The 27,776-nt window shown below is 41.6% G+C and overlaps 1 protein-coding gene across 20 annotated transcripts in view; it reads right to left on the bottom strand.

The window, feature by feature from the left end:
• NRXN1 (neurexin 1) overlaps window positions 1-25,812 on the bottom strand; it is a 1,123,636-nt gene extending 1,097,824 nt beyond the window's left edge. For all 20 annotated transcript variants that reach the window (XM_074989537.1, XM_074989539.1, XM_074989548.1 and 17 more), the window contains exons 1-2: window positions 25,711-25,812; window positions 20,158-21,701 (exon numbers count right to left, since the gene is read on the bottom strand). In XM_074989537.1, coding sequence (XP_074845638.1) covers window positions 20,158-20,896 — 739 coding nt within the window. In that variant the 5' untranslated portion in view covers window positions 20,897-21,701; window positions 25,711-25,812. The remainder of the gene's footprint in view (window positions 1-20,157; window positions 21,702-25,710) is intronic.
• Between the last annotated feature and the right edge of the window lie 1,964 nt (window positions 25,813-27,776).

Here is a 27,776-nt window from a genome sequence, read left to right as displayed (position 1 = left end):
AACTTTAATTCCCCCTCCCAACCCATCAACCTGGAATAATCAATCTGAAACCCTCAAAGCCTGGAACATGTTAGACACTGAGTAGGAGCTGCTGAATCCACAAAGGTATTTTTAGAAGTCCACCACATGGGAAAGCGTTCTAAGTGCACTTGGAAAAGACAGGTTAGCGATCTTCTTTATTGCACCCCCTGGCGTCACAGTGCACCGCCACTGTTGAAATTAGTCTTTTAGGACTATAACAGACAAATATGATGTCTGACTTGATGGCACAGAAGATTGTTTATCTGCTCTCTGATCAAGGAACTCAGAAGTCTGAACAAAATTCTTAGGCAAGACTGAACTAGAAAACACAAGTGAAATGGAAAGGACTCTGACTAAGCCCAAAAGGATTCAAGTCAAGATTAAAGTTAAGGGGAGGAATGATGAAGCCTCATGTCCATGAGAAGAGGAAGGAGAAGGTAAATTCAAATTGAAGAAAGAAGCCCACCTGGCTGTGATGAAGATTAACTCAAAGATTAAGGATACTTATATTGGCCTCCAGGTAAAATGTAGAAGGAGGCCTCCTTGGGCTTTGAAATAGTTATGTATGTTTGAATTTGAAGCCATGATTTTTCAAAACAGGTACCTAAAATTTGAGCATCCAACAAAGTGACCTGGTTATCAAAAGATCTGAGCATCCTGAAGCTCCTACTAAAATCATAGTTTGTACTGCACGTGTTTTATCAGCCACAGCTCAGAGGGCAAACCTCTGACTTTCATTTTGACCCAAGCCTTATTTGTTTTCTTCTTTTTAAGATTTAAGTACACATTCTACTTGTTTTAGGATAACCTTTCTGAAACTTTTACTACATAAACCAGACACTGAAATGAGATAAACTACAGCCCCAGCATAAACTCTGATTTTAACTTGGTAACACCTAGTAAAATGATAAAGCATCTTCTCTATGAACACTATGTGCTTCTTTCATGTCCTTACACTTTCATGCCGTATTTTCTACCTCTTCAGGTTCTACATTCACGTGCTTCACTCCGACACCAGTGTGAAAGTCATGTTCTTGCACCAGGTTTCCTCCAGTCACAATTCCAGTAGTCTAGTCTCTTAAGCTATGACCTGAAATAGTAATGCCATGGCTTTTCCCCGCACTCTAAATAGTGCCGGCTTTTCGAGTGAAGTATTTCGGTTATGGTACCTTTCCAAACTTCGGTGCCAACTGGATGGCATCAAATTCTAAATAAGGTAACTCAAAATAATGTACACAATTTGTGTTGCACAAATTGCATACAATCTTCCAAATTACGGCTACAGTCTACACATAGCCTCATAGGGGTGCAAATCATTTTGCTGCTTCCAAGATGGTATCTGAGGCACAGACTTTATTTTCCCCTGCTGATACACAGACCTTTATCTGAATGAGTCGAAAACTTCCAACATATTGTATGCTTTGTTTTGTCATTTCAGAAATATGACTTATCTCTATATCCAGCACATAATATTTTGCCTATGTGCAGCTTGCAACAAATAATCTATGTCAGTGTTGGCCATCATGTAGCACAAATACTTCATGCTTTGTTTCTTCCAGGAATGGTCCATAAACATGTAGCCCTGACATTTTATTCAAATTCAAGTCCTCGGGAAAGGGATTGTCTCTAAGTAGTTTGGCACACAGTTTTCAAATTTTTTACAACAAAGTTCGCTTCTGGAACACAATATCCCCCTAAAAGTTCACTTACCTCTTTACCTACACATGAACTCTGTGGTGTGTGGGCATGTGCATGAGAGATTATACAGATCTGTCAGTTATGTTAGTTACTTCTTGAAGGATGCATTAAAAATTCACTGCTTTACAATTAGCAAGAAAATTATTATTAACAAGGTCAGCATATAGTAAGCACCAAATTTTCGTTCAAGCTGAAAACTCTGGCTACACACACAAAGCAATACTACTAATTGTTTGTTTTGAAAACAGACTGATCTCTTTGAAGAATCCTATTCTCTGACATTCTTCAGGACGTAAAAAAATAAATCCCCAGATCTTCTCTCCAGATCCAACCTGTCTATCAAAGAATCAGAGACTTGCTTTGGCTGCCTTCATAAATCAGTTAATTTTTATTTAACTTTCTCACACAAAAATCCACATGTATCCACTACTAAAAAAACAAGCTCCCAAACAGGGCTCATAGCAAAATTCTGACTGGATCAGGCACTGTAACAATGTAGATAGGAGTTAACCAAATTTCATCTTGATTTGACCCCAGACAATTCAAGCCAATTAGAACATGGTAACTCACACAATCCAAACTCATGCAAAATCTCCATTGACTTTAATGCAGCCAAAACATACCCCACATACATATTTTAGACACACTAACCAGTTAATAGCAGAAGTTGTGTATTAGGAAACACACAGTAGGTAATAAGCAGAAAAGTCAGCTGATCTTACATCAGACAAAGAAAACACCATTCTTCCAGAGGATTTGGAAAAAACGATAAGTCTGCTTTGGAGAAACTGAATAGTCATTGAAATTCATTTATATATGGAAATATCTAAGGTGGAGTCAGACCAACGTTTCAGGTCAGTTGTCATTCAAGAGCACCTACTTTTCAAGTAAAATGAGAGGGATTCCTTTCATTTAAAAAATCATATTATTGTACACAGCTTTTTCTGTCACTAAAGCACAGAAGAATGATACAATTAGTGCTGCATTTTCAGCACTTGTGCATAATGTAACATACTTCTACTGAAATCCCACTACAGAAGTAAAAAGTTCACAGTATTAGATAAAATATTTTCTGTTAACATTGTGGTATGCACATAAAATATTATTTTATTTGCTTCAGACAGTGTCTGTGTTAGGTACTCTACAGAATATAAAAGAACTATAATCCTGTCCTCAGAACCTTTCAATCTAAAATAAACAGAGTGATATAGGGTAGGGGAAAAAAAGAAATAGACTATAGAATCAGAACAGTCTCAACTGTGGTCAGGATAAGCAATTGGCTGTGTTATGTTAAAAGATTTTCATTAAACAATGTTAGCTATATAAATTATTTCCAATCTTCTATATGACTGCTTCTTATAATATGTATTTTATTAAGCATTCACACTCTCATTCTCAAAGATACTTAGATGCCTAACTCAAACTGATTTTGCATAAAATTTCATTGGAAGTAAGGAACCTAAATACCTTTGAGGCTGTGGATTATCACAGGCACAAAGGACAGTTTACCATCCAACTCCCATTGACTTTCAACAAGAATTAAGTGCCTAGCTTTTTTTTTTTTGGTTGCTTTGAAAATCTTTCCATACTTGTTTGTTCTGTATGTCAGAAATTTCTAAGTAGTTAATAAGGTCTGTTCAGGTTAATGGAATCCATTAAATTAAAAAGGGGTTTAGTCATTGTACTTACACAACATATACATTAGAAAAGTGTGTACATACAAAGTTCATTTTTCCCTAACAATCTATTACTGACATAAAAAATAGAGCATGGGGCAGTAATAACATTAAACCTTCAAAGGTACTGCTCTACACTATTTATTGACATTAAAATGTCAGAAAGCAAAGGGTTTGCAACTTTTACATTTTACATCATAAAGCAGAACCATTAAAACATTAATATTGCTATACTATAATTTCTGACACCAGCTTGATCCTCTCTAGTCTGGCTCCCTTGGGACCTGACAGGTGCCAAATGAGAGAATTTGAGAGATCATGGGAAGTCAATATTGCCTAGAAGCATTACCAACTCTTCCACTGCTTAGTGGGCTCTTAGAAGATAAGTGGTTGTCTGACTATCTAAAATCATGCCAGATTACGTATGTTGCCAGACAAGAGTATGCTTGACGAGAGATGTTCAGCCTGTACCACCATCTATTTAAAATTCTAGTGTGATTTGTCAGTTTAATATTGTACCAATGTATGTTTTCAAATATTCAGAATTGTTTATTGTTTCACAGAAAAATTTTATTCTGTCTTCTACCTTCACCTTGAAACTGAAATTGAAATAGAGGCAAGTTGACAATTTTTTACTATGAAGCCTCTTTTTTCTTTAACTAGTGGATTGCATACCAATTAAACTGGAATTAGAAAACTGAAAACCGTTACATGATCCTCTCTTTCCTCCAGCATTTATTATTTTAAATGTTTTTTATTTTTTGTTTTCTCATTTAAAGTAACCATTAGTATTATTTCTGTATTAGCAGTTTAATAAATAGTCACACACAAGCAAGGTATATAAATCTACATTTGCACAGACCCAGAAATGTTGGGCTGACTTCAGTGAGAACTGTAATTACTCAAGGAATGCAAGATCACAACCCAAGTGTATCATGTAAAACCCAATGAAATCTATGGGGTTCCCATTGACTTCATAGGACTATGGATCAAAGCTAAAGCATTTTACTACTACAGATTCAACCTCTCTAATCTGGCACCCTTGGGACCTGACCAATGCTGGATGAGAGAATTTGCTGGACCACAAGAGGTCATATTGTCTAGCAGCACTGCCAACACTTCCACTGCTTACTGGGCTTTTAGAGACATTGAAGGGTAAATTACAGCTAAATAACAGCATAGAAAACTGAGAGCCAGGACTGGTGGCTGTAAACAAACTTCATGTGACCACAGGAAACTTGGCCACACCCATAATAAGTGGTCATCTGTTTAACTAAAATCATGCCAGATCAAAGAGTGTGCCAGATGAGATAGCTCCAGATTAGAGAGGTGCAACCTGCACTCAAATTAGGAAATGTCAAAATAAAAAATGACTTTTCAACCTTCATTTGTATATGATTATTACGATATCTACAGTAATTTAATTAAATGCTTACGTACTGTTTTTCCACAGAACCCTTGCTTCATTCAGTGCACAGGATAAACTTTAACTGGCAAAAATCGGGATGCTGTTGTCAGTAACACTCTGCCTCACTAGCTTGCAGAAGTTGTAAGAGGTAGTAAATGATGAAGAGGATTGCAAGAAGAGAAAGGAGGGTCTTTTGGTGAAGGAAGTTAAACATTGCCTTGAAGAACTGGATTGTATCACAGAATTCCTACATGATACTAGTCAAGTCGCCTGAACCATTTTTTTCAGAGGTGGTGACTAGTTTGGGTTCCTCATTTTCTTCTTCACTGACTTGAGACCCAGCAGCTTGAGTTTCAAAAGTGCTGAGCTATGGCTGCAACTGAAGTAGCTGGGAACTGTGCTTTGAACTATACAGTGCTATATACAGTAATGCTAAATACAATAAAAATAGTCAGGTCCTTCTTTTCATGAAATGGGCACTCAAAAATTAGTAGATGCTTTTGACTTCAATCTACCTGTGATTTAGTTATCCATATGTCAAACAGGAACAGAACTACCACCACACAGGTATGTTTAAAATATATTAATATTTGTGTAGCAGTCAGGTGTCAGTAGGGAGCACCACAGAAGAGCTCAAGCAACAGAATAATTCTGGATTCAGAGCAGTGTGTAAACAGTGTGCAGCAAATAAAGTACAGAGAGAAGAAAATATATTGACTCATTAAGTTCAAAGCTTCTAAGTAAGCACCATTGGTCCTGCAGAAAAAATAATCTGACTGTGTAATTAAAGGTTATATCATAATATTATTCACAAGAGGGCTGAATTAAGATTGCACAAGTAACCTTAATTCTGACATGCCTGACTCTGCAACCTTAATTACATTTTAACGGGTTTTTTGTTACATAGTGTTTACAATAGGCAGGTTTTCCTATCTTGAAGAGAGAATTTATCTGGCCATATTAGGCTAGGTTTTAAAAACTGCAGCAAATGGGTGTCTGAAAACAGCAAAAAGAGACGAAAATCAGCTCAAAGGTGCTGGTTAAAAATTAGACATGTTTCTAAGGTCAGGTACTTTATTGCAGCATAGTAAATATTTTCAGAAGGGTTGGGGCTTAAAGTAGGTGATTCTTTTAGTCATAAAATTTCAATGGAAAATTATATTGTCACTTCATGTTATGCTTGGCAAATGCAGATAAATTAAAGGGTGGAATAAGTAATTATAGGTAACGTGTGAATCTATTCATTTTTGAGCTATAAACATGCTGCTGTGCATTTGGATGCTACTGGGCATGGTTAATCCTACATGGGCCTCAGAATGTGCTGAGTGCTTTCACACAAACTGCAATACATGTACTGTTCTTTCTGAGGAGAAATAGGAGGCACTGTTTCCTCCAGTATCTGTGAGCCTAACTGTGATTGCACATGCATTTTAATTGTTTAGCTCTATTAACTTCAGAAGTGTTAATCCTGTATTATGTAAATGGGAGAGAAGTATCATTCCCAGTGCTTTTTTACTCCACTGATTGGCTGTTGCCTATGGCAAACCTTCAAAAACAAAGAGTTTTAGAATTGTTTTATTAATAGTTTGAATTTCTGAAGCACTTTTCATCTTCAGACTGCTTCACAAATATTAACTAATCAATCCTCATAACACCCCTGAGTCCTATTTCTACATTCTCTGGAGAACCTCTAATATATCTGAAGTCAATGAGAGCTTACGGTGTGCAAGAATTGAAGAGCAGGGCCTCGGAGATAGATAAGTAGAGGCTGAACCTCTCTAATCTGAAACATTGTCATCTGGCAATATCCACAATCCAGCCTGATTTCAGTTAGCTTGATGACCTACAACATGGACTTAATGGGAGATTCAGGTTCTTGATCAATGTCAATGAAGTTCTGAAGTATTCCCTAATATTATAAATTTACCCGTAATTTTGCAAGAGTTTTAATCACAGACGTGTTGTTTAATGGATGTTCAAGATGATATGCCTCTTAACTGACTAACTTAAACCATAATATGGGAATTAGATGTTGGTATAAACACGGATATTTTAAAAATTAGATAAATGAACAACTCCTATACACTATCTAAACACTTAACATTTTATTTGTTCATGGGCTTGTGTTAACAGAATGATAAACTCTACCAGATGACCTATACATTGTCAATTACTGAAAAAAGCCATTTTTAATTTACAGAAGTATGAAAGAGAGAGCTTGGAACACTATGTCTAATGCACATAGCTTTAGAACCGAGGAAGGGATTTCACTCTAATTTTTGAACTTTGCAATGAAAACTGAAATTTAAAAGGGAAAGAGAAAAAAAACAATTATTTTGTTCATTGTTTCATCTAATGTCTCCTAATGGTCTCACTGCCATTTAGGCAAGGGGATAAGTAGGGGTTGTGTGCTCAATTTTCCTCCATCCCTTTCTGACACTCAGGGCTGGCAAATGTGGGGGAATGGGCACAGCTTTGATTCTGCATCCACTCAATGGAGAAACTAGCACTGCAGAGAAAGAAACCTCCATGGGACAAAGAAAAGAGATAGGCATGCTCTGTCTTTGGGGTGCTCATGGGCCAACAGAGCTATGCACCATGCATGCAGTGATGTCAGATCTGCTGTTTGTGCAGGACTATGATTTTCAGTAAATTTTATGAACAAAGAAAAATAAAAAACAGTCAAGTAGCACTTTAAAGACTAGCAAAATAGTTTATTAGGTGAGCTTTCGTGGGTTATTTTCTGAATCAGTCTGATATCTTATTATATTCTACATTCAGAGGGGTAGCCGTGTTAGTCTGGATCTGTAGAGCAACGAAGGGTCCTGTGGCACCTTATAGACTAACAGAAAAGTTTAGAGCATGAGCTTTCGTGAGTTAACTCACTTCTTCAGATGCATCTGAAGAAGTGAGTTAACTCACGAAAGCTCATGCTCTAAACTTTTCTGTTAGTCTATAAGGTGCCACAAGACCCTTCGTTGCTCTATATTCTACATTGTTTCTGAGATAATCTGTATGCACTCATCCCTCATTAAATGAGTAGTCACTAAAATGAGGGACACATATACCTATCTTTGTTCACTAGATGAGTGAACTCCACCCTGCCAATATGAGCCTTAACCCCAACCAAGCCGCAGCCCCAACCTGCTGCAGCCTGAAACTCCGCCGGCCACACAGACCCAACGCACCTCAGCCTGAACCCCGTCAGTCCCACAGACCTAACCTTCAGCAGCTTGAACTCCCCGCTGGCCATGCAGACTCAAACCAGAGCAGCCTGAACTCCCTTGCCCTCCCTGTGGACCCAACCCAAGGCAGCCTGAACTCCTCCACCTTCCCAGCGGACCCAACCCGCTGCAGCCTGAAATCCGACACCCGCCCCATGGCCCCAACCCACAGAAGCCTGAACTCCCCCACCCACCCCACAGACCCAAACCTCAACAGCTTGAACGCCCCTGCCCTCCCAGTGGACTCAACCCACTGCAGCCTTAAACCACCCTGCCCGCCCCATGGATCCAATCTGCCACCAGGTTTTAACCCTCCTTCCCACTCATGGCCCCAAACTGCCCCCAGCCTTCAACCCTTCCCTTTCTCCCTCTCAACGCAAGGTTCACTTACCTTTCAAAAGCAGTGCCACATTTTGCCACTCCTTCGCTGAGTTATGGGCACTTGGAACAAACCAGAGACTTTTACACGTATTTTAATGAGAATTCAGTGTCCCTCTTACAAGTTCTCACCTACGAGAAGAAATTTGGGAACCAAATTGTGCTCAAATAGCGAGGGATGAGTGTGTAGCAATCTAATGACACTACAGAATAAGTGCTAGTTTCTCCCCACCTGCAGGAAAACCTACAGGATACTTAAACTTTGGTATTCATAAAACATCTCCTTGAGTAAAGAGGAAGTTGTGGGTCTGCAGAAGAAGCAGTGGACATGGCCATCTAAACAGATGACCAGAGATCTGTAACCTGGAAAGCTGCAAGCTCCTCTGCATCCAGAAACTACTCTCATGCTACCCTACCCAGTCAGTCTCGCTGCCTTAGATAGCATGCTATTATTTTCTTCTAGACTGTGTCAATGTCAATCACTCTCACCCTTCTCCAGCCAGATGAAGAAAGATGGCACCTTGTACAGAAGCTAAGGATAGCAAGGTCTGCAATTATAGTCTTGACACTTTCCAGAGAAAATTCTACTGGCTTTCCAGGAAATGATGCCAGGTAGAGCAGCTTTTTCCCTTTTCTGACCACATTTTCCCAATCAAACCTCCTGATAACCCCCAACTCTCGAATGCATGGTGTTTGTGGTCTTAAAATAGGATATTATATTTTTCCCCACTTTCCTCTCCTCTTCTTGTACCTATTCTTTCCAAGTTAATAGCCTAATCTTGGAAACACTGGCATAGGGGAAATGTTATTCATACCATAAATGTTCACAGCGTCAGGCCATTCACTCATATTAATGCAGATTTCATTGTCTTTGCATAATTCAGAAGCTTGGACGATGACTCTTCTTTGTGACTTACAATGTTCTTTGAAGTGTGCTACTTATTGTTTTATTTGCATCTATTAGGATTTGATTCTGCCAACTTTATGCATATTGAATAGATTCCTTTACTGTACAAGACTGGAATTACTTAAGTTAAACTACTACTCAGGAAATACTTACATGCATACTAAGTTCATTTACATGAATATTTTCACTGTAGTCATTAAAGTTAAGCATGTGCATAAGTGTTGGCAGGATGAGGGACTCAGTTTTCAAAGAAAGAGAATGTTAGTATACAGGGCCTTGTCCTCTGCCCTGATTCATCTCTTTACTCTTAAATAAGCATCTGCAAGCTATAGCTGATAAGTATTTAGGATTATATATATGTGTTTATAATATCTCTGGCTGCGTCTACACGTGCACGCTACTTCGAAGTAGCGGCAGTAACTTCGAAATAGCGCCCGTCACGTCTACACGTGTTGGGCGCTATTTCGAAGTTGAAATCGACGTTAGGCGGCGAGACGTCGAAGTCGCTAACCCCATGAGCGGATGGGAATAGCGCCCTACTTCGACGTTCAACATCGAAGTAGGGACGTGTAGACGATCCGCGTCCCGCAACATCGAAATAGCGGGGTCCTCCATGGCGGCCATCAGCTGGGGGGTTGAGAGATACTCTCTCTCCAGCCCTTGCGGGGCTCTGTGGTCACCGTGGGCAGCAGCCCTTAGCCCAGGGCTTCTGGCTGCTGCTGCTGCAGCTGGGGGTCCGTGCTGCATATACAGGGTCTGCAACTAGTTGTTGGCTCTGTGTATCTTGCACTGTTTAATGAAAGTGTGTCTGGGAGGGGCCCTTTAAGGGAGCGACTTGCTGTTGAGTCCGCCCCATGACCCTGTCTGCAGCTGTGCCTGGCTCCCTTATTTCGATGTGTGCTACTTTGGCGTGTAGACGTTCCCTCGCTGTGCCTATTTCGATGTTGGGCTGAGCAACGTCGAAGTTGAACATCGACGTTGCCAGCCCTGGAGGACGTGTAGACGTTATTCGTCGAAATAGCCTATTTCGATGTCGCAACATCGAAATAAGCTATTTCGAAGTTGGGTGCACGTGTAGACGTAGCCTCTGAGTTGCAAAGCGTATCTCCCTTTGTTACTGAATATACAGTATACTTGCTTTTGGTATATTTTAATTTTTAAGAATGAAAATATCCAAGGAGATTTCTGCTAAATAAATGTCATTTGTATAAACACTTAAATAAGACAAAGTGCAAGGCAAAGGTCAAGATGCATCTGAAATTAAGAGTAGTCTCAGAAGGTATCTAAAGGATCAGAATCTGAAGAAGTGGTTCTTACCCATGAAAGGTCACAAGCTAATAATTAAATGTTAGTCTTTAAGGTGCTACAGGATTGCTTGTTTTGGTTTGTTTTTTTCTGAAATCAAGCTATAATTCTGAAACTTTGCTTCTAAACACAACTCAATGGGACTTCAAACTGATTTTAATGAAAGTTGATGGCTCTCAGCTCCTTGCAGGATCGTGCCCTACCTACACCTAGTACTGAAGTAGTTTGTTTACTGAAGTGTAACTCAATGGCTCAATGGTCAAGGCATAGCTAAAATAACACAAGAGAGTCCCAGTGATCTAAAACACCACTGGAGGGATAGCTTGGTGGTTTGAGTATGGGTCTGGTACATCCAGACTTGTAAGCTCAATCCTTGAGAGGCCCATTTATAGATCTGGGGTAAATAAATATTTTTCCTTTAAAAAAAATAAAAAAGGATGGTGCTTGGTCTTACCAAGAGGGCAGGGGACTGGACTCAATGCTCTCCTAAGGTCCCTTCTGACCCTTCGAAATGTGCGTGTACCTAAATGTCTCTGTCAGAAAATGAGGCTTACTGACTTACTTTATGGATGTCATATAAGTCAAACTACAGATTGTTTGAATATATTTGGTGTAACTCAAAAATACAAGGACTTCTGTTTATTTACTACTGATTAATGGTTCTCTCTTGGTTAAATGAACAATACCATAATACATGAATGGGAAGGATTTGATAAATAGAAGTTGGTGTTGTCAATAAACAGTAATAGAAGTATAAAAGTTACTGGACACTTCAGTGTTATTCTTTAAATTCCAACAGTTAAGCTGCTAAGATTCTGATTCTACATTATGATTCTATATTCTACAGATTCATGTATCACTCTAGAGACTCACTGAAAACAACAGGTCTCCTCACACGATGGCAATAACAGGTAATATTTGATATTTATATATCAGAACTGAAGAAAGTAAAATTTCACCATGCAAAACAAAGGAGCACAGCATCAAGAGCATGCTATCAATGTACCAATGGACATCTGTGTTCTCCTCTGTGTGCTAGTGTACCAGGTCCTCATTGATGCTTAGGGCAAGCCTAGAACCTAGTAATGTTGGAGAGGGTGGCAAAGAGGAATGCACTATCATGAAGAGAACCAGACAGGCAGGGGAGATCCAAATAGCAGTTGGCCAATTATCTCACATTATCTAATATTGCACATCTTGGCTGTGTCTACACGTGCCCCAAACTTTGAAATGGCCATGCAAATGGCCATTTCGAAGTTTACTAATGAAGCGCTGAAATGCATATTCAGCGCTTCATTAGCATGCGGGCGGCAGCTGCGCTTCGAAATTGACGCTCCTTGCCGCCGCGCGTCGCGTCCAGATGGGACTCCTTTTCGAAAGGACGCCGCCTACTTTGAAGTCCCCTTATTCCCATGAGCTCATGGGCGGCAAGGAGCGTCAATTTCGAAGCACGGCTGCCGCCCGCATGCTAATGAAGCGCTGAATATGCATTTCAGCGCTTCATTAGTAAACTTCGAAATGGCCATTTGCATGGCCATTTCGAAGTTTGGGGCATGTGTAGACACAGCCCTTGAAGCCCAGCTACTGGAAGAGATATTATGCACAGTAGGGGCATGTTTAGACTACAGAGTTATTCTGGAATATCTTATTCTGGATTTATTATTCCAAAATAAATTTTTCCAGAATAACAGATCCACACTATAGGGAAGCCCCAAAATTGGCAAAACTTATTCCAAAATAGTGTGTCCACACAACGGAACCTGTTTCAGAGTAGAGCCCCTGGGAGCACACAAAAGCCCCTGTAAGCAACCAGTGTTCTATGTCTACACAGCAGCCTTATTTCAGAACAAGCTACTCCAGAATCTTATTTCAAACTAGCCCCATTCTCTGTCTATATAAGCCTTATTCTGAAATATCAGAATAGGCGCTATTGCTCATAGAATGAGGTTTACAGAATTCGAAATAAGCTGTCCGCTACTTTGAAATATTGGTTTTCCTGTGTAGACAATCGAAACGTTATTTCAGAAGAGTAGCTGTTATTCCAAAATAACTTTGCTGTGTAGACACACCCTAGAAAAGCAACATACTATGTGGTGAGTTTAATATACACAGTGGGGTTGAGGAGCAACTGCAGAGCAAACTGATGAGAACCGATTGTTTTGGGATGAAAATGTTGCAGGATGTTAGAGGTTTCTGTAAACTTTGATTTCACAGAGAAAGTAAAATAATATAAAGGTCTAATCCTTCAACAAGCTAAGGATCAGGCAGAAAATTTGCAATTCTCCTCTAAAACGTATCATTAGTCGTATTTTAGAGATGGGGAAATTCAAGTCACAATGACCAAGGTTGGATCAAAATGTTATGCACCACTCTTTTACACTCTTATTTGGCTACTGACTTTTTGTACACATTGGTTAAAATGGATACATCTATGGCAAAGACAACTGTTAAAGACATTAATTTGAAGTCACCAGAAAGTACTTTTTTTCTAGTCTAGAAAAACTGAACTTAAACTTCTGCAAATTTGAATTCCGCACATTGTGATGTTGGTCCAGAAAAGCTCTATCTATGCTCTGAGATCCCATGAGTAGAGCATAGGGACAGAGTCAGTGGAGAAAGGATCAAATTTGGTGCATAAAACAAAAACTACTTATTCAAGAGGTAATACACAACCTTATCTTCCAGTTCAGTGTAATAAACAAACATAAAATGAAAGTGTTTTAAAAATAAAAACAATATTCTCAGTTCTTTTGCAGTTTTTATTTACTATGATGGCACTGGCAGCAGCTGTACATTTATGGGTCTGTCACATACCTACCACAAAATCCATTTCTGAAAGGCTTATAATTCAGCTATCCTAATAAACCCTCAGTTTCAATTTTGCATACAAGTTCTCAGTGTACCCTTCACAATACAGCAAAATCAAATTTCATAAATCAAGTGTATACAAGCTAGAATGTAGCAAAAGAGAAAATGCTTTTCGACAACTTAGAATGTATTTACATGTTGCTAGTAAATAACAGCTCACTTTTTTAAAAACATTCCAAGTGTTTCAGGCCGGATCCAACGGTCACTGAATCAATTCAAATACTTCCATTGATTTCAATAGTGTCAAAGTTATTATTACGCAGATTTGTATAATACACACACAACGAGCTAAAAATCTGAATGTACCAAATACTAAGCTTAGTCTTTAACAACATCACAACAGCTATTTTTAATCAGCAGTTATATGTTGACAATCTACTAATTTATTATATAACTGGGGACTTCTGAATCACCAGTCTAAGAAAAGCTCCTAGACAAAGCCACTTGGAGAATATTTCTTTCCATGTTCTTCTACAATCATGCTTCTCCATAGGTTTGCAATGTGGATTCTCAAGTGACATATCACATGTGCTGGGGATTAGGACAGAAGAAAACATCTGCCCCAGCCACTATTTAAAAAAGTACTGATTTGGGGGTAGTTGGATTCACCATTAGCAATGTGCAAGAAGAAGCCCTTTTCAGATCATATAAGACAGCCTGCCAGTTCCTCCTAACTAATGACGCAGTATTTCAATTGCTGTGATATTGCATAAGAAAGGACACAGTGAAATCAATATCTTACTATGCAAGGTCCTGGCAAACAACCTACTGCATCAAACTGCATTAACAGAAAGATGCAAAATCCTAGCTTGAAATTATATCATAACAGTTCTGTTTACATACTAGTAAGTGCAAGTAGCACTGTTTTCAATTCTATTAAAAAGAGCTTGTGGAACTATTTTCCTAGATATTTATTTTGTTAAAAAATATTTTAAATGTTAGAAGATTTTGATTTAAACTAAACTCCAAACTTCCTATACCTAGCTATCTTTAACTCAGTTACCAGTCTCCTGTAGCCTGTTACATTCATATTACATGCAGAACACCCTAGTTGCCTTTGACTGTGATGGGGAGTCTACAGGCAAAACTACAGATGACGTAACAGAGATGCAAACTGAAGATAAGGAAAATGTTGCCTATGGTAAGTTTTATGATCATATGCTGTGTATTTCAGAGACCATAATATTAGCTAAGAGTTAATGGAGGATACAAATGAAGGTGTTAATGATTCCCTCCAACATAAACTGAGTGCTCTATAAGATTATGGAACATCTTTGCAGACAAATATACACCTTGCAAGGATAATTAATATAAACATGTATTTCGCAATATGCTCAAAAAAAAGCAAGGTATGCTAGCAGTAAAATTAGAACATGAGGAGTTTCAAAAGGGGACTTGGAATAGTAGTATACTTTAAAAACAGCCTAATGTGTAGAAGCAAATATAAACAACTTTGATGAGGTGATAAAATAAATACTTCACCAAACATAAAAACTGAAGGCTGTCTAATTCGAGGCATGTGGGCTTGAACCACTAAAAAACTGTCCTCCACAGATGACAATACACAACTGGAATCAACTGCTGAAGGTTTAATCATGAGCATGTACCTTCCTATGAATGGCTACATGGTTATTCCTTATTCTTTCCCATAATAGAAGACCAAACGGGTAGTCAGAATTAAACATGAACAAATATTAAATGGAAATAATTTTAACCCAAAGAATAATTATCTATGTAACTCACCACATCAGGATATGACTGTGATAAATGTATTAACAATATTAAAGAAGAATAGGATGTACATATGAAAATTACTTAACCAATTAAATAACTAAAAAAGTATAGGAGCATAAAATGTCCTAGGGGCACCAGGAAATTTCTCCAAGAGTGAAGTATATATGTGAATTATGTGCTTGTTTCCTTTCATCCTTCTTCACAGAGAATATACTGAACTAGATGGTATACCGAAGGGGTGTGCAAAGCAGGGGGTGGGCCCCCTGCAGGGGCATGAAGTTTCACTGTTAGCTGCTGGGTCTCAGTCTCATCCATCTCATTAAAATGTTGAAATATGTTAAAGTTTTTATACATGTGTATTCACATTTACATATCGATTAGTAACATTTTGACATTTTACAAACTTCTTTTCTTAAACATGCCAAAATGAGGCTTTTTCATATGAACATAACCAAAACCTCCGCTGGTTTGGATTACATTAGACAGGTTCTGGTGGAGGCAGGACTGCTAATTTCAGGGCTGAAACGTGAGGCCACATGTAAAAAGTTTGCTCACCCCGGTATTTTGTTAGACTAATTTGATATTTTAAAAAAGCTTCCTTAATCTAGTTTATGAATTTCAAAATTCATACAATCACAGAATGAGAGAAGATTAGAGTTGGAAGAGGCCTCAGGTCATCTACTCCAACCCTCTGTTCAAAGCAGGAACAACCCCAACTAAATCTGTATCTGTTTAGGGCCTAAACTCACTTTACCAAAGAACAGATTTTAAAGACCAGCTTTTCAGATGAATATTCTTCACCAGTCCCAGGACTAAAGCAAACCAATTTCATTAGATGCAAAACTGTATACCGTTAGTATGAAATAGATGCCTCTGATAGTTGTCAGAAATTTCTTGGAAAACCAGTCTCATCATTCCAATATATTTATTCTGAATAATATCCCTCAGATAAAGTGATTTTATTAATTTTGCATATTGTTCCTTGTGTCAAGGCATTTCCATAGTGTAAAATAAAATTTCCCTTGCCTATTTCAGAAGCAAATTACACCCCAAGATAATATTTTCAGTGTAATTCATATGACATATAATAAAAGCAAGATTAATGTAATGTCCACTTGTGGCACTGATGACTCCATGTGTTCATTTCAGAAGCTTTGCTGTATTTGGGGGAATGATACAGTGCTTCCCAACAGTATTATTTTTATTTGAATATAGTAACAAATACAATTATAATAAGGCCCTAAAAGAAAGTTAATTCAGTGGAAAATATTCAGAAACACATGTAATAATATGCCACAAAGCTTCTAAAGATGAACGTAGAGATTACAGATACTACTGGGCCAACTTCAGGGATGCTAATGGGGATGCAGGGCGGTGCACGGCACAAGAGGGCAGTTGCTTGGAGCCCAGCATTTCAAAGAGGTCCAGAGCTGTAGCAACAGCAGCAGCCAGAATTCCAAGCCTCTTTGAAATGCCATGGAGCACGGTGTTGCTACTTTGCGCAGTTCTGAGGGAGTGGGGAGAAGGTCCAGGGTTGAAAGCCCTACGCCCCTCCCCTTCTGCCCTATGCCCTGCCCCGTCCAGGGGTAGGGAGCCAGGGCCCCCTCCCATCTTGACCCCCCTTGGGCCCATAGTGGTTGTTGGCCCTACTGACCAACTTCTAAAAGTATGGCATATTGGGTCAGGTCAGAGAAATGCCTGAAAATTCAAATTAAGTTCTAATCCTTTGGCCCAATACCATCTGTACTCAATACCACCTGTCATTTTGTATTTAATTGTCCAAAAACTCTTTTTATTGAGGTATGGAATCAGTACCCTGGATTCCCATGAGTAATTTTTACTCAAGGAAGTAATTCCATTGGAGCCAATGTATCTAATCTACCTCTCACTTATGAACTGGTCTAACTCAATTGACTTAAATGAAGCTACTCCTGATCTACACCAATGGAAATACTTGTTTAATTACAGATTTCTCATACAAATAAAGCTTATGTGGGTTAGTACTTTTCCAGGAATTTTCTTCAAAAAAAGAAAAAGATTGAAAAATAAGATGTTCAAAAGTGCTTAATGCCCAGATCTTCAAAAGTATTTAGGCACCAAACTCCCAATGGACATATTCGAAGACAGGGGATTTTTTCCCTAAAATTCCTAAATGTCACAAGTGCTATTGAAAATCTCATCTCAAGGACTGTACAATCGGTATTATTACCTCAATTATGCAGACCTCTCAAATCTATGTGATGGGGGGTGGAAATTTTGAATGATTTGTTAACTATTGTTTTCCTACAGTCTAGAGCCAAAATACAAAAGAACAGAGATATATAACATGAAAAAAATGAAAAACAAATATAGTGATTATTTTTCACTTCTCAGGAAAAAATGCCAGAGGACAGGCTTGATTACAGTTTCAGATAAAAGAAAAAAAAATAAATAAGGCTGAATGTGGTCAGAAGAGGATATATTAATCCCTATTTGAAAACATGAACATGTGCAACAAAAGATAAGATATCCACCTAGTAATGATTTCTGCATTTCTAGAGTAGCCCAATGGGAAAACACATACACAGGAAATGCTGAGTCTGACACTTAATAAAGTTATTTGCTATAATTGCTATGCCCAAAAAGAATGTAGAAAAGGTCAATAGGAGGGATTTGATAGAATTACTTATCCCTCTCCATTTTCTGTACCACCTAATTTCTCAGAAGGAAAACAAGGTAATATGTAATAGTTCACATCTTTGAAAGTGGAAACAAACATCTACTATGTCCTCCCTCAAAAGCTGACAGGTTTGCGTCTGAACGGCTAATTAGCAAATAAAAAATGGGCCCTTTATTTCAATAGAAGGAAGATTAGAGTCTATATAGTAATTCAATATTGAGCACATATGTATTATGCTAAAATTATATTTCTTTTGATCACTTTATGTCTTCTTAGAGTTCACAAAACATAATGTGTAAAATACTAGCCTCTCTGAAGTCAACAGCAGAACTCATTGACCTCAATGGGATCAAGATGTCAACCAAAAGGAATTCAAAATGCTGTTTACTCTGTCTTTTTCCAATTTCATGTGTTATCCAGACATTCTGCAATATATTTTGTTTCTTATTTGTTGCTCTATTAATAGACTAATATGGTTTGCCTTTAAAAATACGTGTCATCTCATTTTACATTCCTAATTTAAGAGATTTTTTCCCGTTTTCTCTTGATTCAACATCAATGGTTTTACCTATATTAATATTTCAAAAAAAAGCTTTGAGATGGTGAGAGCAATTTGAGCAAAAAATAAATTGTTTTGAGAGTATTCCCCTGCATTAATCTTAACACAATCTGTAATATCCATTGTTGCAGTAACAACATGTGTGTGTGATCAACATGTAATGTGTGATCATTTTCTCCATTTTTTACAACAGGCCCTAATTTATAGAAACAAGGACACCTCAATAGTTCACAATCTGCCTAGTGGTATCAGGTAATATTATAAACATTATTTACATCATTTATTTAGATTATTTATCCTAAAAAGCATCTTGAATTAGGTGAAAGTGAAGGTAGAAGTTTATTATGTTGAGAAACTCTCTCATATTGTTCTTTCATTGTAATGATATTTACAAATGTAAAAATACTTGATTCTTTCAAACAAATGGCAGTGCAGAGATAAACAGCTGACAAAGTAAACAGGATGCAGAATGACTGTTTAAGTACTGAGACTAAAGACAGAAAGTGTTACATAATAAAGATCATCCACAAATAATGTTTTCTTTTCTATGGTAAATGAATTTTTACAGAAATAAAAGTAAATTTCTTAGCCATAAATGTCATGTAGCTGCACAATGACCACTTTCATTTGGCATATACAATGCTTATTTAAGTTCTTATATTTTACTTCCAAATTTTTATGTTTTCTTTTCTTTAATATATCTGCCATTTTTCATAATGATCATATATTGTGCATCTTATCTCTTCTTTTTTGAAGAAAAATTGACATTTTACATATTGTATTGCACATAACTGCAAAGCTGCTGCACATTAACTAGCAAATTTAAGAATAATGTATAGTTGAAAATCTATAGATACGTGAGTAAAATAAACATGTTCAGATTACTTCAAAAACTCAAATAATAATGGACACTGAAAATGAATCTCAGTCATATATTTGTAGGCAAGAAAGCAAGGAGCATCTCCTTTTCTTAGCTCACTTACTGTTCATAAATATTCAATCATTTCCCAGATGTGGGGTAAATATTTTTACTTCCTCTGTTATCCGCTGTTTATGTGACTGGCATTAAGATTGCTAAACATATTAAAATACTATCCCATTCCCCCGGTTTGAAACTGTCAAACCCTGGTTTATGTTTCTTACCAATTGAGGAATTTCACAAATAAATCATTAAGTTTTTAATCAATAAATATACCAGCACAGAGGATGAATAAATTTGGGCCTCCCCTGCTCCCAACCAAAAAAAAATCTAGATAATTCCTTTGCTGTACTCATCAAGAAATAAACAAGATACCTGCCCAAGCACAATTCTACATTACCCGTTTCTCATGAGTTACCTCAGATTGCCCTCCCCCACACTCCACATGAATGTCTCATATTAAGCCCTCCCATACCAGAAATAACTCCAGGTCACCATCAACAGGAACAAACCTAGATTACCATGAAGTGCAACCCCAGATTTTAAAAAAAAAATCCCAGATTACATTCTCCTCTCTCCCAATTTTGAAGAAAAAAAAACCACACCATATTCTGTCACAGAAACACTTGGAGGACGATCAAGGGAGGACTGAGGTATAACAGAGGGGTCAGGGATGAGATGGGAAGGGGAAAGTATGGATCAGAGAGATTCACTCATGGTAGAAACACCATGCAGTCTTTTTCTGCCATCTTTCCTCTCCACTAAGAGAGGTTGGTAGGGCACGCTCATGTGAAGTCTTACCTTCACTGCAGTCCTTCCCCCGAAAGCCAGTTTGGGAGCAGTCGCAGACAGCCTGGTCATTGAGCACCGAGCAGACACCACCGTTGAGGCAAACATCATCACTGGAACACAGGCGGCTCTGCTCATCATCTAGCCGCACCTCCTGACTCTCCACAGGTGAGGCCTGCGTATAGTTGACCCTGATATCAGTAATCCAGCCCTTGAAGGGCTCCCGATCCTTCACCGAGGACAGGGTTAGTTTCAGAGTTGCTGAGCGCAGCTCAGGTGGGAGCCCTCCCAGGAAGAGGCCACTGAAGACAGTCATGTCACGCCGCTTGGACTTCACTTCCACCCACTTTGACTCAGTCTGGTCAATGATCAGTGTTGTGTTCTTAAAATGGCGGCGGATGACTACTGTGTGCCAGAGGTTGTCATTGACGGGTGTATCAGTCAGCAGGGTGGCAGGCTCAGCACAGAAGATAGAGAAGCTGAGTTGAAGACGCCCCCCTTGGGTCAAGATCAGCTCCAAGAAGTCACAGAACCCCTCATCATCAAAATACAGCACCAGCCCACTAGAGCTGCGTGTCTTCATATTGAAGCTCATTTCGCTCTCACAGCAGGCATTCCACTTGGGAAAGCGGGTCCATTGACCTTCAGCCCCTGGAAACTCCAGGCCGCTGCCAAGCTCAGCCCAGCAGCCCAGCAACAGGGCCAGCCACAGAAGGAGGCAGCCCCCACGCTTGAGGAGTACAGCCCCCATGCTTCGTGGGGTGGGGCGGGGGACAGGGGGATGTGGAGGGGGGAAAGGTGGGGTGGGGGCTGGAGCAGACAGGGTAATATCTTTTCAGTCACCCCTCACACTAGACAGTTGACTCACTTTTAATTCCACTTTACACTGCAGTTATTGTAAATGCCTCCCTGCAAGAGGCCCAGGTTGTGAGTGCCCACGATACAGGTGTGAACAGTAAGAGGTCTTCAGAAAAAAAGTAGGCACCAACAGGCTTCCTCACTGATTAACCTGGCTTTTCAGGATGTGCCCAGGGAGGTATGGGTCAGCAGAAATTTTACCAAAACACCACATGCCAACTTTGGAGTGTGTGTGTGAGGGGGCGGGAATGGAAGAATGCTAGGAGGGAGGAAAATGCCTTCTCCACGTGGTATCCTCAGATCCAGCAAGAATGCATCAAACTCCCAATGTGTGTGGAATTCTTTCTACATTTATCCATCAACTGTATTTTCCCAAGGGTTCTTCCTCTCCTTTCTCAGAGGATAAATTACCAATGCCACTGCTGCCTTCCTGAAACAGTTCCTGTTGTCAGATTATGGACTGCCTGCCCTGGTGCTACAGTAGCAGAAGCAGACCACAGGATTCATTGTTCCTGGTTTCCTGTGCTGCCTCATTCCCAGCGGGGCTGGAATCCAGAAGCTGTCAAACAGCTCAGTAGCTACTTGACATGCAAAGCGTGACAGCTTCTCTTCTGTTCTCCTGTACAAGGCCAAAACTATGATCCAAGGTTGGTTGTTTTTTTGGGAGGAGGGGATTTTTTCATTTTGTTTTATTTAATCTGCAAAGAATTAAAACAAACCAACATCAAATTATGAATACAAACATTTAAATCATGTGACTCATCATTTATCTAAGTTCATACTTAAACCATTGTTTAGAATAATTAATAAAACTTGCAAATACATATGAAGTTAGAGAATTTATACCTTGTTATACTAAACCCGCACTTGTACTAAAATAAGCTTTTTGTGCCATTGCCTGTAGAAAGCTTGCTACTTACTGTTTCAAACACTGAACCTTCCTGTATCATATTTCATTTTCTTAGGGCTCGTTATGCTCAAAAGGAAAGAGCTGTTAAAAGGCATTAATTATTCTTATTGATACCTGAGTTTCCCTTTAACTTAATTCATTTAATAGACTATAGACACTATAGAGCATTATTACCTCATGCCATGCCACCCAGCCTGGCTCGGAATATCTCCAATATTTTAAGAACATGTAAAGAGGATCAACAACCCCCACCCCGCCCAGGGATCAGCTGGCTTGAACTGATATGGCATTATTTTCACAGGGGGAGGCAGAATTACAAAGGTGTTCTGAAATTTTCAAACTATATGTTTCTCTGCCACCTGACCTCTTTTGCTGCTGAAATGATCCGTTCTGGCAGGGAAAAGCCAATTGGCAACAGCTATGCTGCTGACACTAGGCACACCGCAGTTCAGCTAATATCAGGGGTTGAATCCCTCTGGGCCAAGGCGCAGCGTTTTGCATAGCCGCCCAACTCTCCCTGTGTAAGAAGCGCAAACCTCTCACCCCACGTTTATGTCACATACAGCAGAGTTGCCACGTCCCAGACTGCGCCTCCCAAGAGCTTCTCGGGCAAAGCGCCCCCGGGGCGCTCAAAGGAGCGTCCCCACCCCTCCACCTCGGTTCCCGTTACGTGTACCTCAGCAGGGGCGCGGGGTCTCTCTGCTTTCGGCCCTTCCCTTGCCCAGCTCCGGTCTCGCTGCCTGCCCGCAGCCCCCGGGCGGAGCCAGCAGCTCTGCGCGCACACACTTCGGGCGGGGCGCGCACACTACGCGCCCCTCCCCTTTCTCGTGCCTTTGCCTCGGCTCCTAGTCGCAGCTCTGGGTGTGTTCTGCCCCCGGAGAACGGGGAGGGGCAAGTCCACGGCCCGCACCGCCAGGCTGCCCCGGCGCTCAGGGCAGTGCTCGGCGAACCGGGTCCCCTCGGGAGGCTGCCGCACGTGCCTGCACCAGGCCGGCCGCGGCGGGGCGCAGCCCCACGGCCGCCCTTCCCCGCTGCTCCTCAGCAGAGTGAATTTATTGTACCGCAACGAGCTGCTGCTCCGCGCGCACCGGCCAGGCGCCCCAGGCAGCCACGCACTGGACCTGACCGGACCGGCTCCTCCCGCCGGCCCGGAGTGAAGCTTCCCCTGCCCCGCTTCTGCCCAAGCTGGGCAGAGCCCCGTCCCCGCAGCTCCACCGCCGTCGCGGCGCCCCTCCGCCCAGGTGTGGAGGGGGAAGGCGGCGGTGTGGGGCTGTGACTGGGGGTCTGTCTCCACGGGGCAGGGTCTGTGGCAGGGGAGGTCAATGCACCTAACTCTGGGCCGGTGTGAGGGGCAGTGTGTGGGTCTGGGGGCCTCTGTGGGGTCGTGTCCGCGCGCGAGTGTGTGTGTGTGTGTGTGTGTGTTTGGGGGCAGTGTACCCGTGAGACTGGATGATCCGTGGGGGGTGACGTGTGTGTGTGCGTGTGCGTGTGCGCCTGTTTTTGGGTGCAGGATATGTGTGAGAACGTGGGGGGTGAGAAGTGTGTATGTGTGTGTCAGTGCACGGGAGTGGAGCGGACATAGTGTGTTTGTGGGGTGTGTGTTTCGGGGGGGGATCTGTGTAGGTGAGAGGGGGGTCATGGGTGTCAACCGACTACGGTGCGCTTCTGAAAGCGTCGCTGTGTAGGTGGGACACTGCGAGAAAGAAAGAACCGGTAATTTTTTGTGTCTGAATGCGACCGTGTGTGTGTGTGTGTGTGTGAAGGGAAAGGGGCGAGCGTGTGTTTCCATACCCCTGTCTGTGTGTGCGGGGCGGCCTGGTGTAAGCATATGACATCGCGATTGTGGGTCTTTGTGCGCCTGACGGGGCACTGTTGGTCGAGACTGGTTTCGTTATGTGGGCGAAGGGGACGCTCTGGGGGAGTGAAGTGTATGGGGCGGTCATTTTGTATGGGGGTGATGAGTTGTGTGTCTGCACATGCCTGGAGGGGAGGAATGAAGATACCGTGCAGGGGGTGGGGGGCAGCGTGCGGTTGTGTGGGAGGCAGGAGTTCGCTGTGGGGCATTGTGCTGTGTGTGCACGTGTGGCAGGGTGGCGGATGCAGAGTGAGCGCAGGGAGGGGAGGCTCAGGACCAGCGGTTTCGGAGGGGCAGAGGGGGATGAGCTGTGTATGTGGGGAGGCACGTGAGCGGCGTTTATGCTGGGAAGGAAGGCGCCTTGTGGTTGCGTGAGGGCACCAGGCGAGTTGCACATCTAGAGGGAGTGTGAAAAGCAGGTACGTGTGTGTGCGCGCCTGTACTGCGGAGGAGGAGGAGGGCTGCACACAGGAGTGGTTCAGTATGGAGTGTGAACGTGTAGAGAAGGTGACGATGGTGGGAGGGGGGTAAGGGGAAAACCAGCTGGTGTGTGTGTGGCGTGTGTGTGACAGAGAGTGTGTGTGTACACGTAAGAAAAGGGTGAGCTGGGAATGAATGACAGAGCGATCCCTACAGCTGTCAACTGAGAGCCATCGAGCCAGGGGATCCCACTTCAAGATATTTTCTAGATGAAACTGATGAGCCTCTCGCTCTGCCTATCTGTCTATGCGGCTTCTCTCTCTCTCGCTCTCATACATACACGCTCATATCACAATGAGAGGAAGGAAGGAAGGAAGAAAGACCTCTAACTGCTTTTTAGTATGGCCGATTCAATTCATATACTATCGATAAACAGCACCGTCTGTCTGTCTAGTCATTTTCATGGGGGGCGTAGGGGACGGGCAGTTTTATCTTTAAGATGGGGCAAATTATTTAGCAGAAATGTTTTAAGTGGACTCTCCGGTAAAAGTCCTCCCCCCATATAAAAAATATCGGGTGAGAATATTGGATTCCGCTGCTCATCTGTTAAATAAATGCTCTCCTGCCTCCCCTTCGTAGCCATTTGAGTCTTAAAAATATGCTTTAGTCACAGGTGCCCCAACTGAGCTTTATGAAAGGAAAAAGAAAGAAAAGGAGAAAAGCCCATAGGTCGATCAATCATTAATAAATGGCAGGCCAGTAGGCATTTACAATTCTTGGCAGAACCCTTATTGTACAAAAATCCAGAAGGTTGTGTCTTGGTGCGGGGAGGACCTACAGAGTTCACACATTATAGGATGAAATAAAAGGCTCAGAAAAACAACCTTGCTTCAGCCCAAGAGAGAAGCGCTCTAATTCAAAAGCAGCCTTAACGGTATCATTAATCTTTCCCTTTCAATTTTAAGTAATTTCTAGAATCAAATTTGTTCCTAAGCTACTGGAATGATCGATTTTTCTACCCTTACAGCCTGCAGTTAGATTTATTTTAATACATTTACCATATAATTTCTATCCCTCCAAGAATCCATGCCATCAGCAGGGACTTTAACAGTTTTAAGCATATATAAATGCAATAGGTGTCCTTTTTTTTCTTTTGGCTCCCAAAGAAAAACGTCCCAAAATACCATGCACACCCTGCATAAACCTGCTGTTTTGTCAGCTCCCCATACAATATATCTTCTTTTCCATTGCCGCTCCGACTTCACACGTTGCCTCAAAGCAGCAGACACAGGAGAGAAAAAAACCCGGCCGAATGTGATTGTCTCCAAGCCGCCAGCCTGTGCTTTGCAATTCCTCATAAATCACCGCATCCAACCTTTAACTTCCTACCTCCGTTCCACCATCTCATCTCCCTGGCATCTACCTATTGGAAACGCCACCCAGCCCCTTGTGCATCCGACACATCCGAGCGCTGCTCAGCCTCCCTTTCCCCAGAGCCCCAAACCGGGAGCCGGCGATTTACCTGAACGGATTTTCTCTTTAGCTTGTAACAGAGCTTGCAGCGTGTGTCGGTCAAAGAGAATTTCCTTCGGTCTTTGAATAAGGCAAGTGCCGTTGCCTTTTCACCGGCGTCAGGCTTGAGCTTCTGTCTCCAGGAGGGAGGGAGGGGGGGGAACAGAAAGGAGGGGACGGTCACATGACGCCTGGTGCTGCCTGTCTGCTGGAGAAGGGAGGAGCTGTGCTCTCTGCAGCAGCGTGGACAGCAGCATCCGCCTGCACAGTCTCCAGACAGAGCCATCACAGCAGTCTGAGCAGGACCTGCACCTCTTCAAAGTTTCAAAGTGTCTGTCAGGCTTAAGCCCAGTGCAAGCCAGGGAACTGCACCAATATGTCAGCCCCTCTCTAAGGGCTGTGAATTCTGCATGGCTCAGTTTTCATTGACAGAAGCAATGAACCCTCAGACCAACTTCACAGGCATAGGCAGCAGCACCCTTACTCCCTCAGAATTTTGTCCCCCTCTGTCCACAGTACCCACAGGCTTACCCCACCTGGCACTGCAGGGTCTGCCACAGCTCAGTAGCTGTCTGTAGAAGAACGAACACCCACCCTGTCACCCCCATTCCACAAGGTGTGGCCTTTAGGGAGTCACAGGACATTGAATTAATCCTCAGCTTTGCATTTTGTCACCACCCCATCTAGTGTCTAGAGCTTTCATTATTTTGGGTGTGGGCAGTAAGTCCAGTGACCTTTATTCACATCTCCCGTTGTCTTTAGATGTCTGCCTGCAAGTCTCACTTTTCCTTGATTGTTTGGAGAATGCCCAAGGCCCTTCCCCCTCTGCCTTCCTACAGGGACTAGAAGTGTAAGGCTGCTGCCTCAAAACCACAGGGAATCTTCTGGAAGATGAACCCTCGGCCTTTTTCCTCTCCTGCAGTGGCAATAGTTACCTCAGTCTGAGCCTGGTAGCGTGGCAGCACACTACACTAAGGCTATGGTTACACTAGTGAGTTCTGCAAACAAAAATGGTGGAACATCCACACACAAAATGAATTTCTGGACAGTTCATAAACAAAACTTAGCACTTTCGCCAGCAGTGTTCTGCCTCTCAGCCATGAACTATAATGCTGCTGTCGACAGATTCTGTCCACAAAATAACTGTGTAGCCACTCTGGGGGACTTTTTCGCAACAGTCAGGGCATCCACAACAATGGGCAGCCCTGCCTGCTGTGCTTCCAGGTGTCTGTTTTGTCCAGAGAGCAGCAACTGGGCAGTCTGGCTGCTCTGTCGACAGAGCCGAGCGCTCTTCTGATTGGCTTTTGTGTGTGGCCGCACTTTGTCCACAGAAATGTTGTTAGGAAATCTCTTCCAACAATGACTTTTGTTGACAGAGCACTCTAGTGCTATAGCCATAGCAATAGCCATAGCCTTAACCATAGACTTCTACCCACCTCTGGAATCCCTGTCCAAACTGGGGAGAGGTATGGATACTGTTTCATATACTTAGGCCAGTTGAGAGAAATCTGGAACATTGTCATTACTTGGACCCCAGGCCCTTCTATTGAAATGTATTTATTTGGATGTTACTGACACTTGGGGCATTCAGAATTTGGAGCCCTAGCATAGTTGTTCCCCTTTCTACCCCCTCTTACAAGTTCTGTGTTATTTTTCTGCTACATAGGAAGGAGAAGGAGAGCTTGTTCCTTCAAAGTCTTCCAGCAACTTGGAAGTGGGGAAAGTTGCCCTCGCCTTGCCAGGTGTAACCCTAAAAAAAGAAGATTGAAGAGCAGAAAATGGAAGCAGCTTGCTTGCTGTTTCAGCTGAGCTGTAGAGATAAGGCCACATCCTGCACTGCACCAATAAATCAAGCTATCTGTATAAAGTATACTTGAATTGTTGGGGTAAAGAAAGCAAGAAGAAACACACCCCTTGGCGCTCTTGAAGAGCAGTGGAGTGGCAATCTATCACAGAAGAGGAGTTGCCACTAACTTATCAAATATACGAAGAGGATCTCACTGTAATATGTATCCTAGTGTGCATTTGCATTACTGCCTTCTACTGGATAACAGCTGTGTGTGCCACTGTCACATT

This window comes from Carettochelys insculpta, chromosome 3, assembly GCF_033958435.1.
Source record: "Carettochelys insculpta isolate YL-2023 chromosome 3, ASM3395843v1, whole genome shotgun sequence".
NCBI classification, from domain to species: Eukaryota; Metazoa; Chordata; order Testudines; family Carettochelyidae; genus Carettochelys; species Carettochelys insculpta.
Note: the sequence above shows the minus strand (reverse complement) of the source record. Positions and strands in the feature narration are given on the sequence as shown.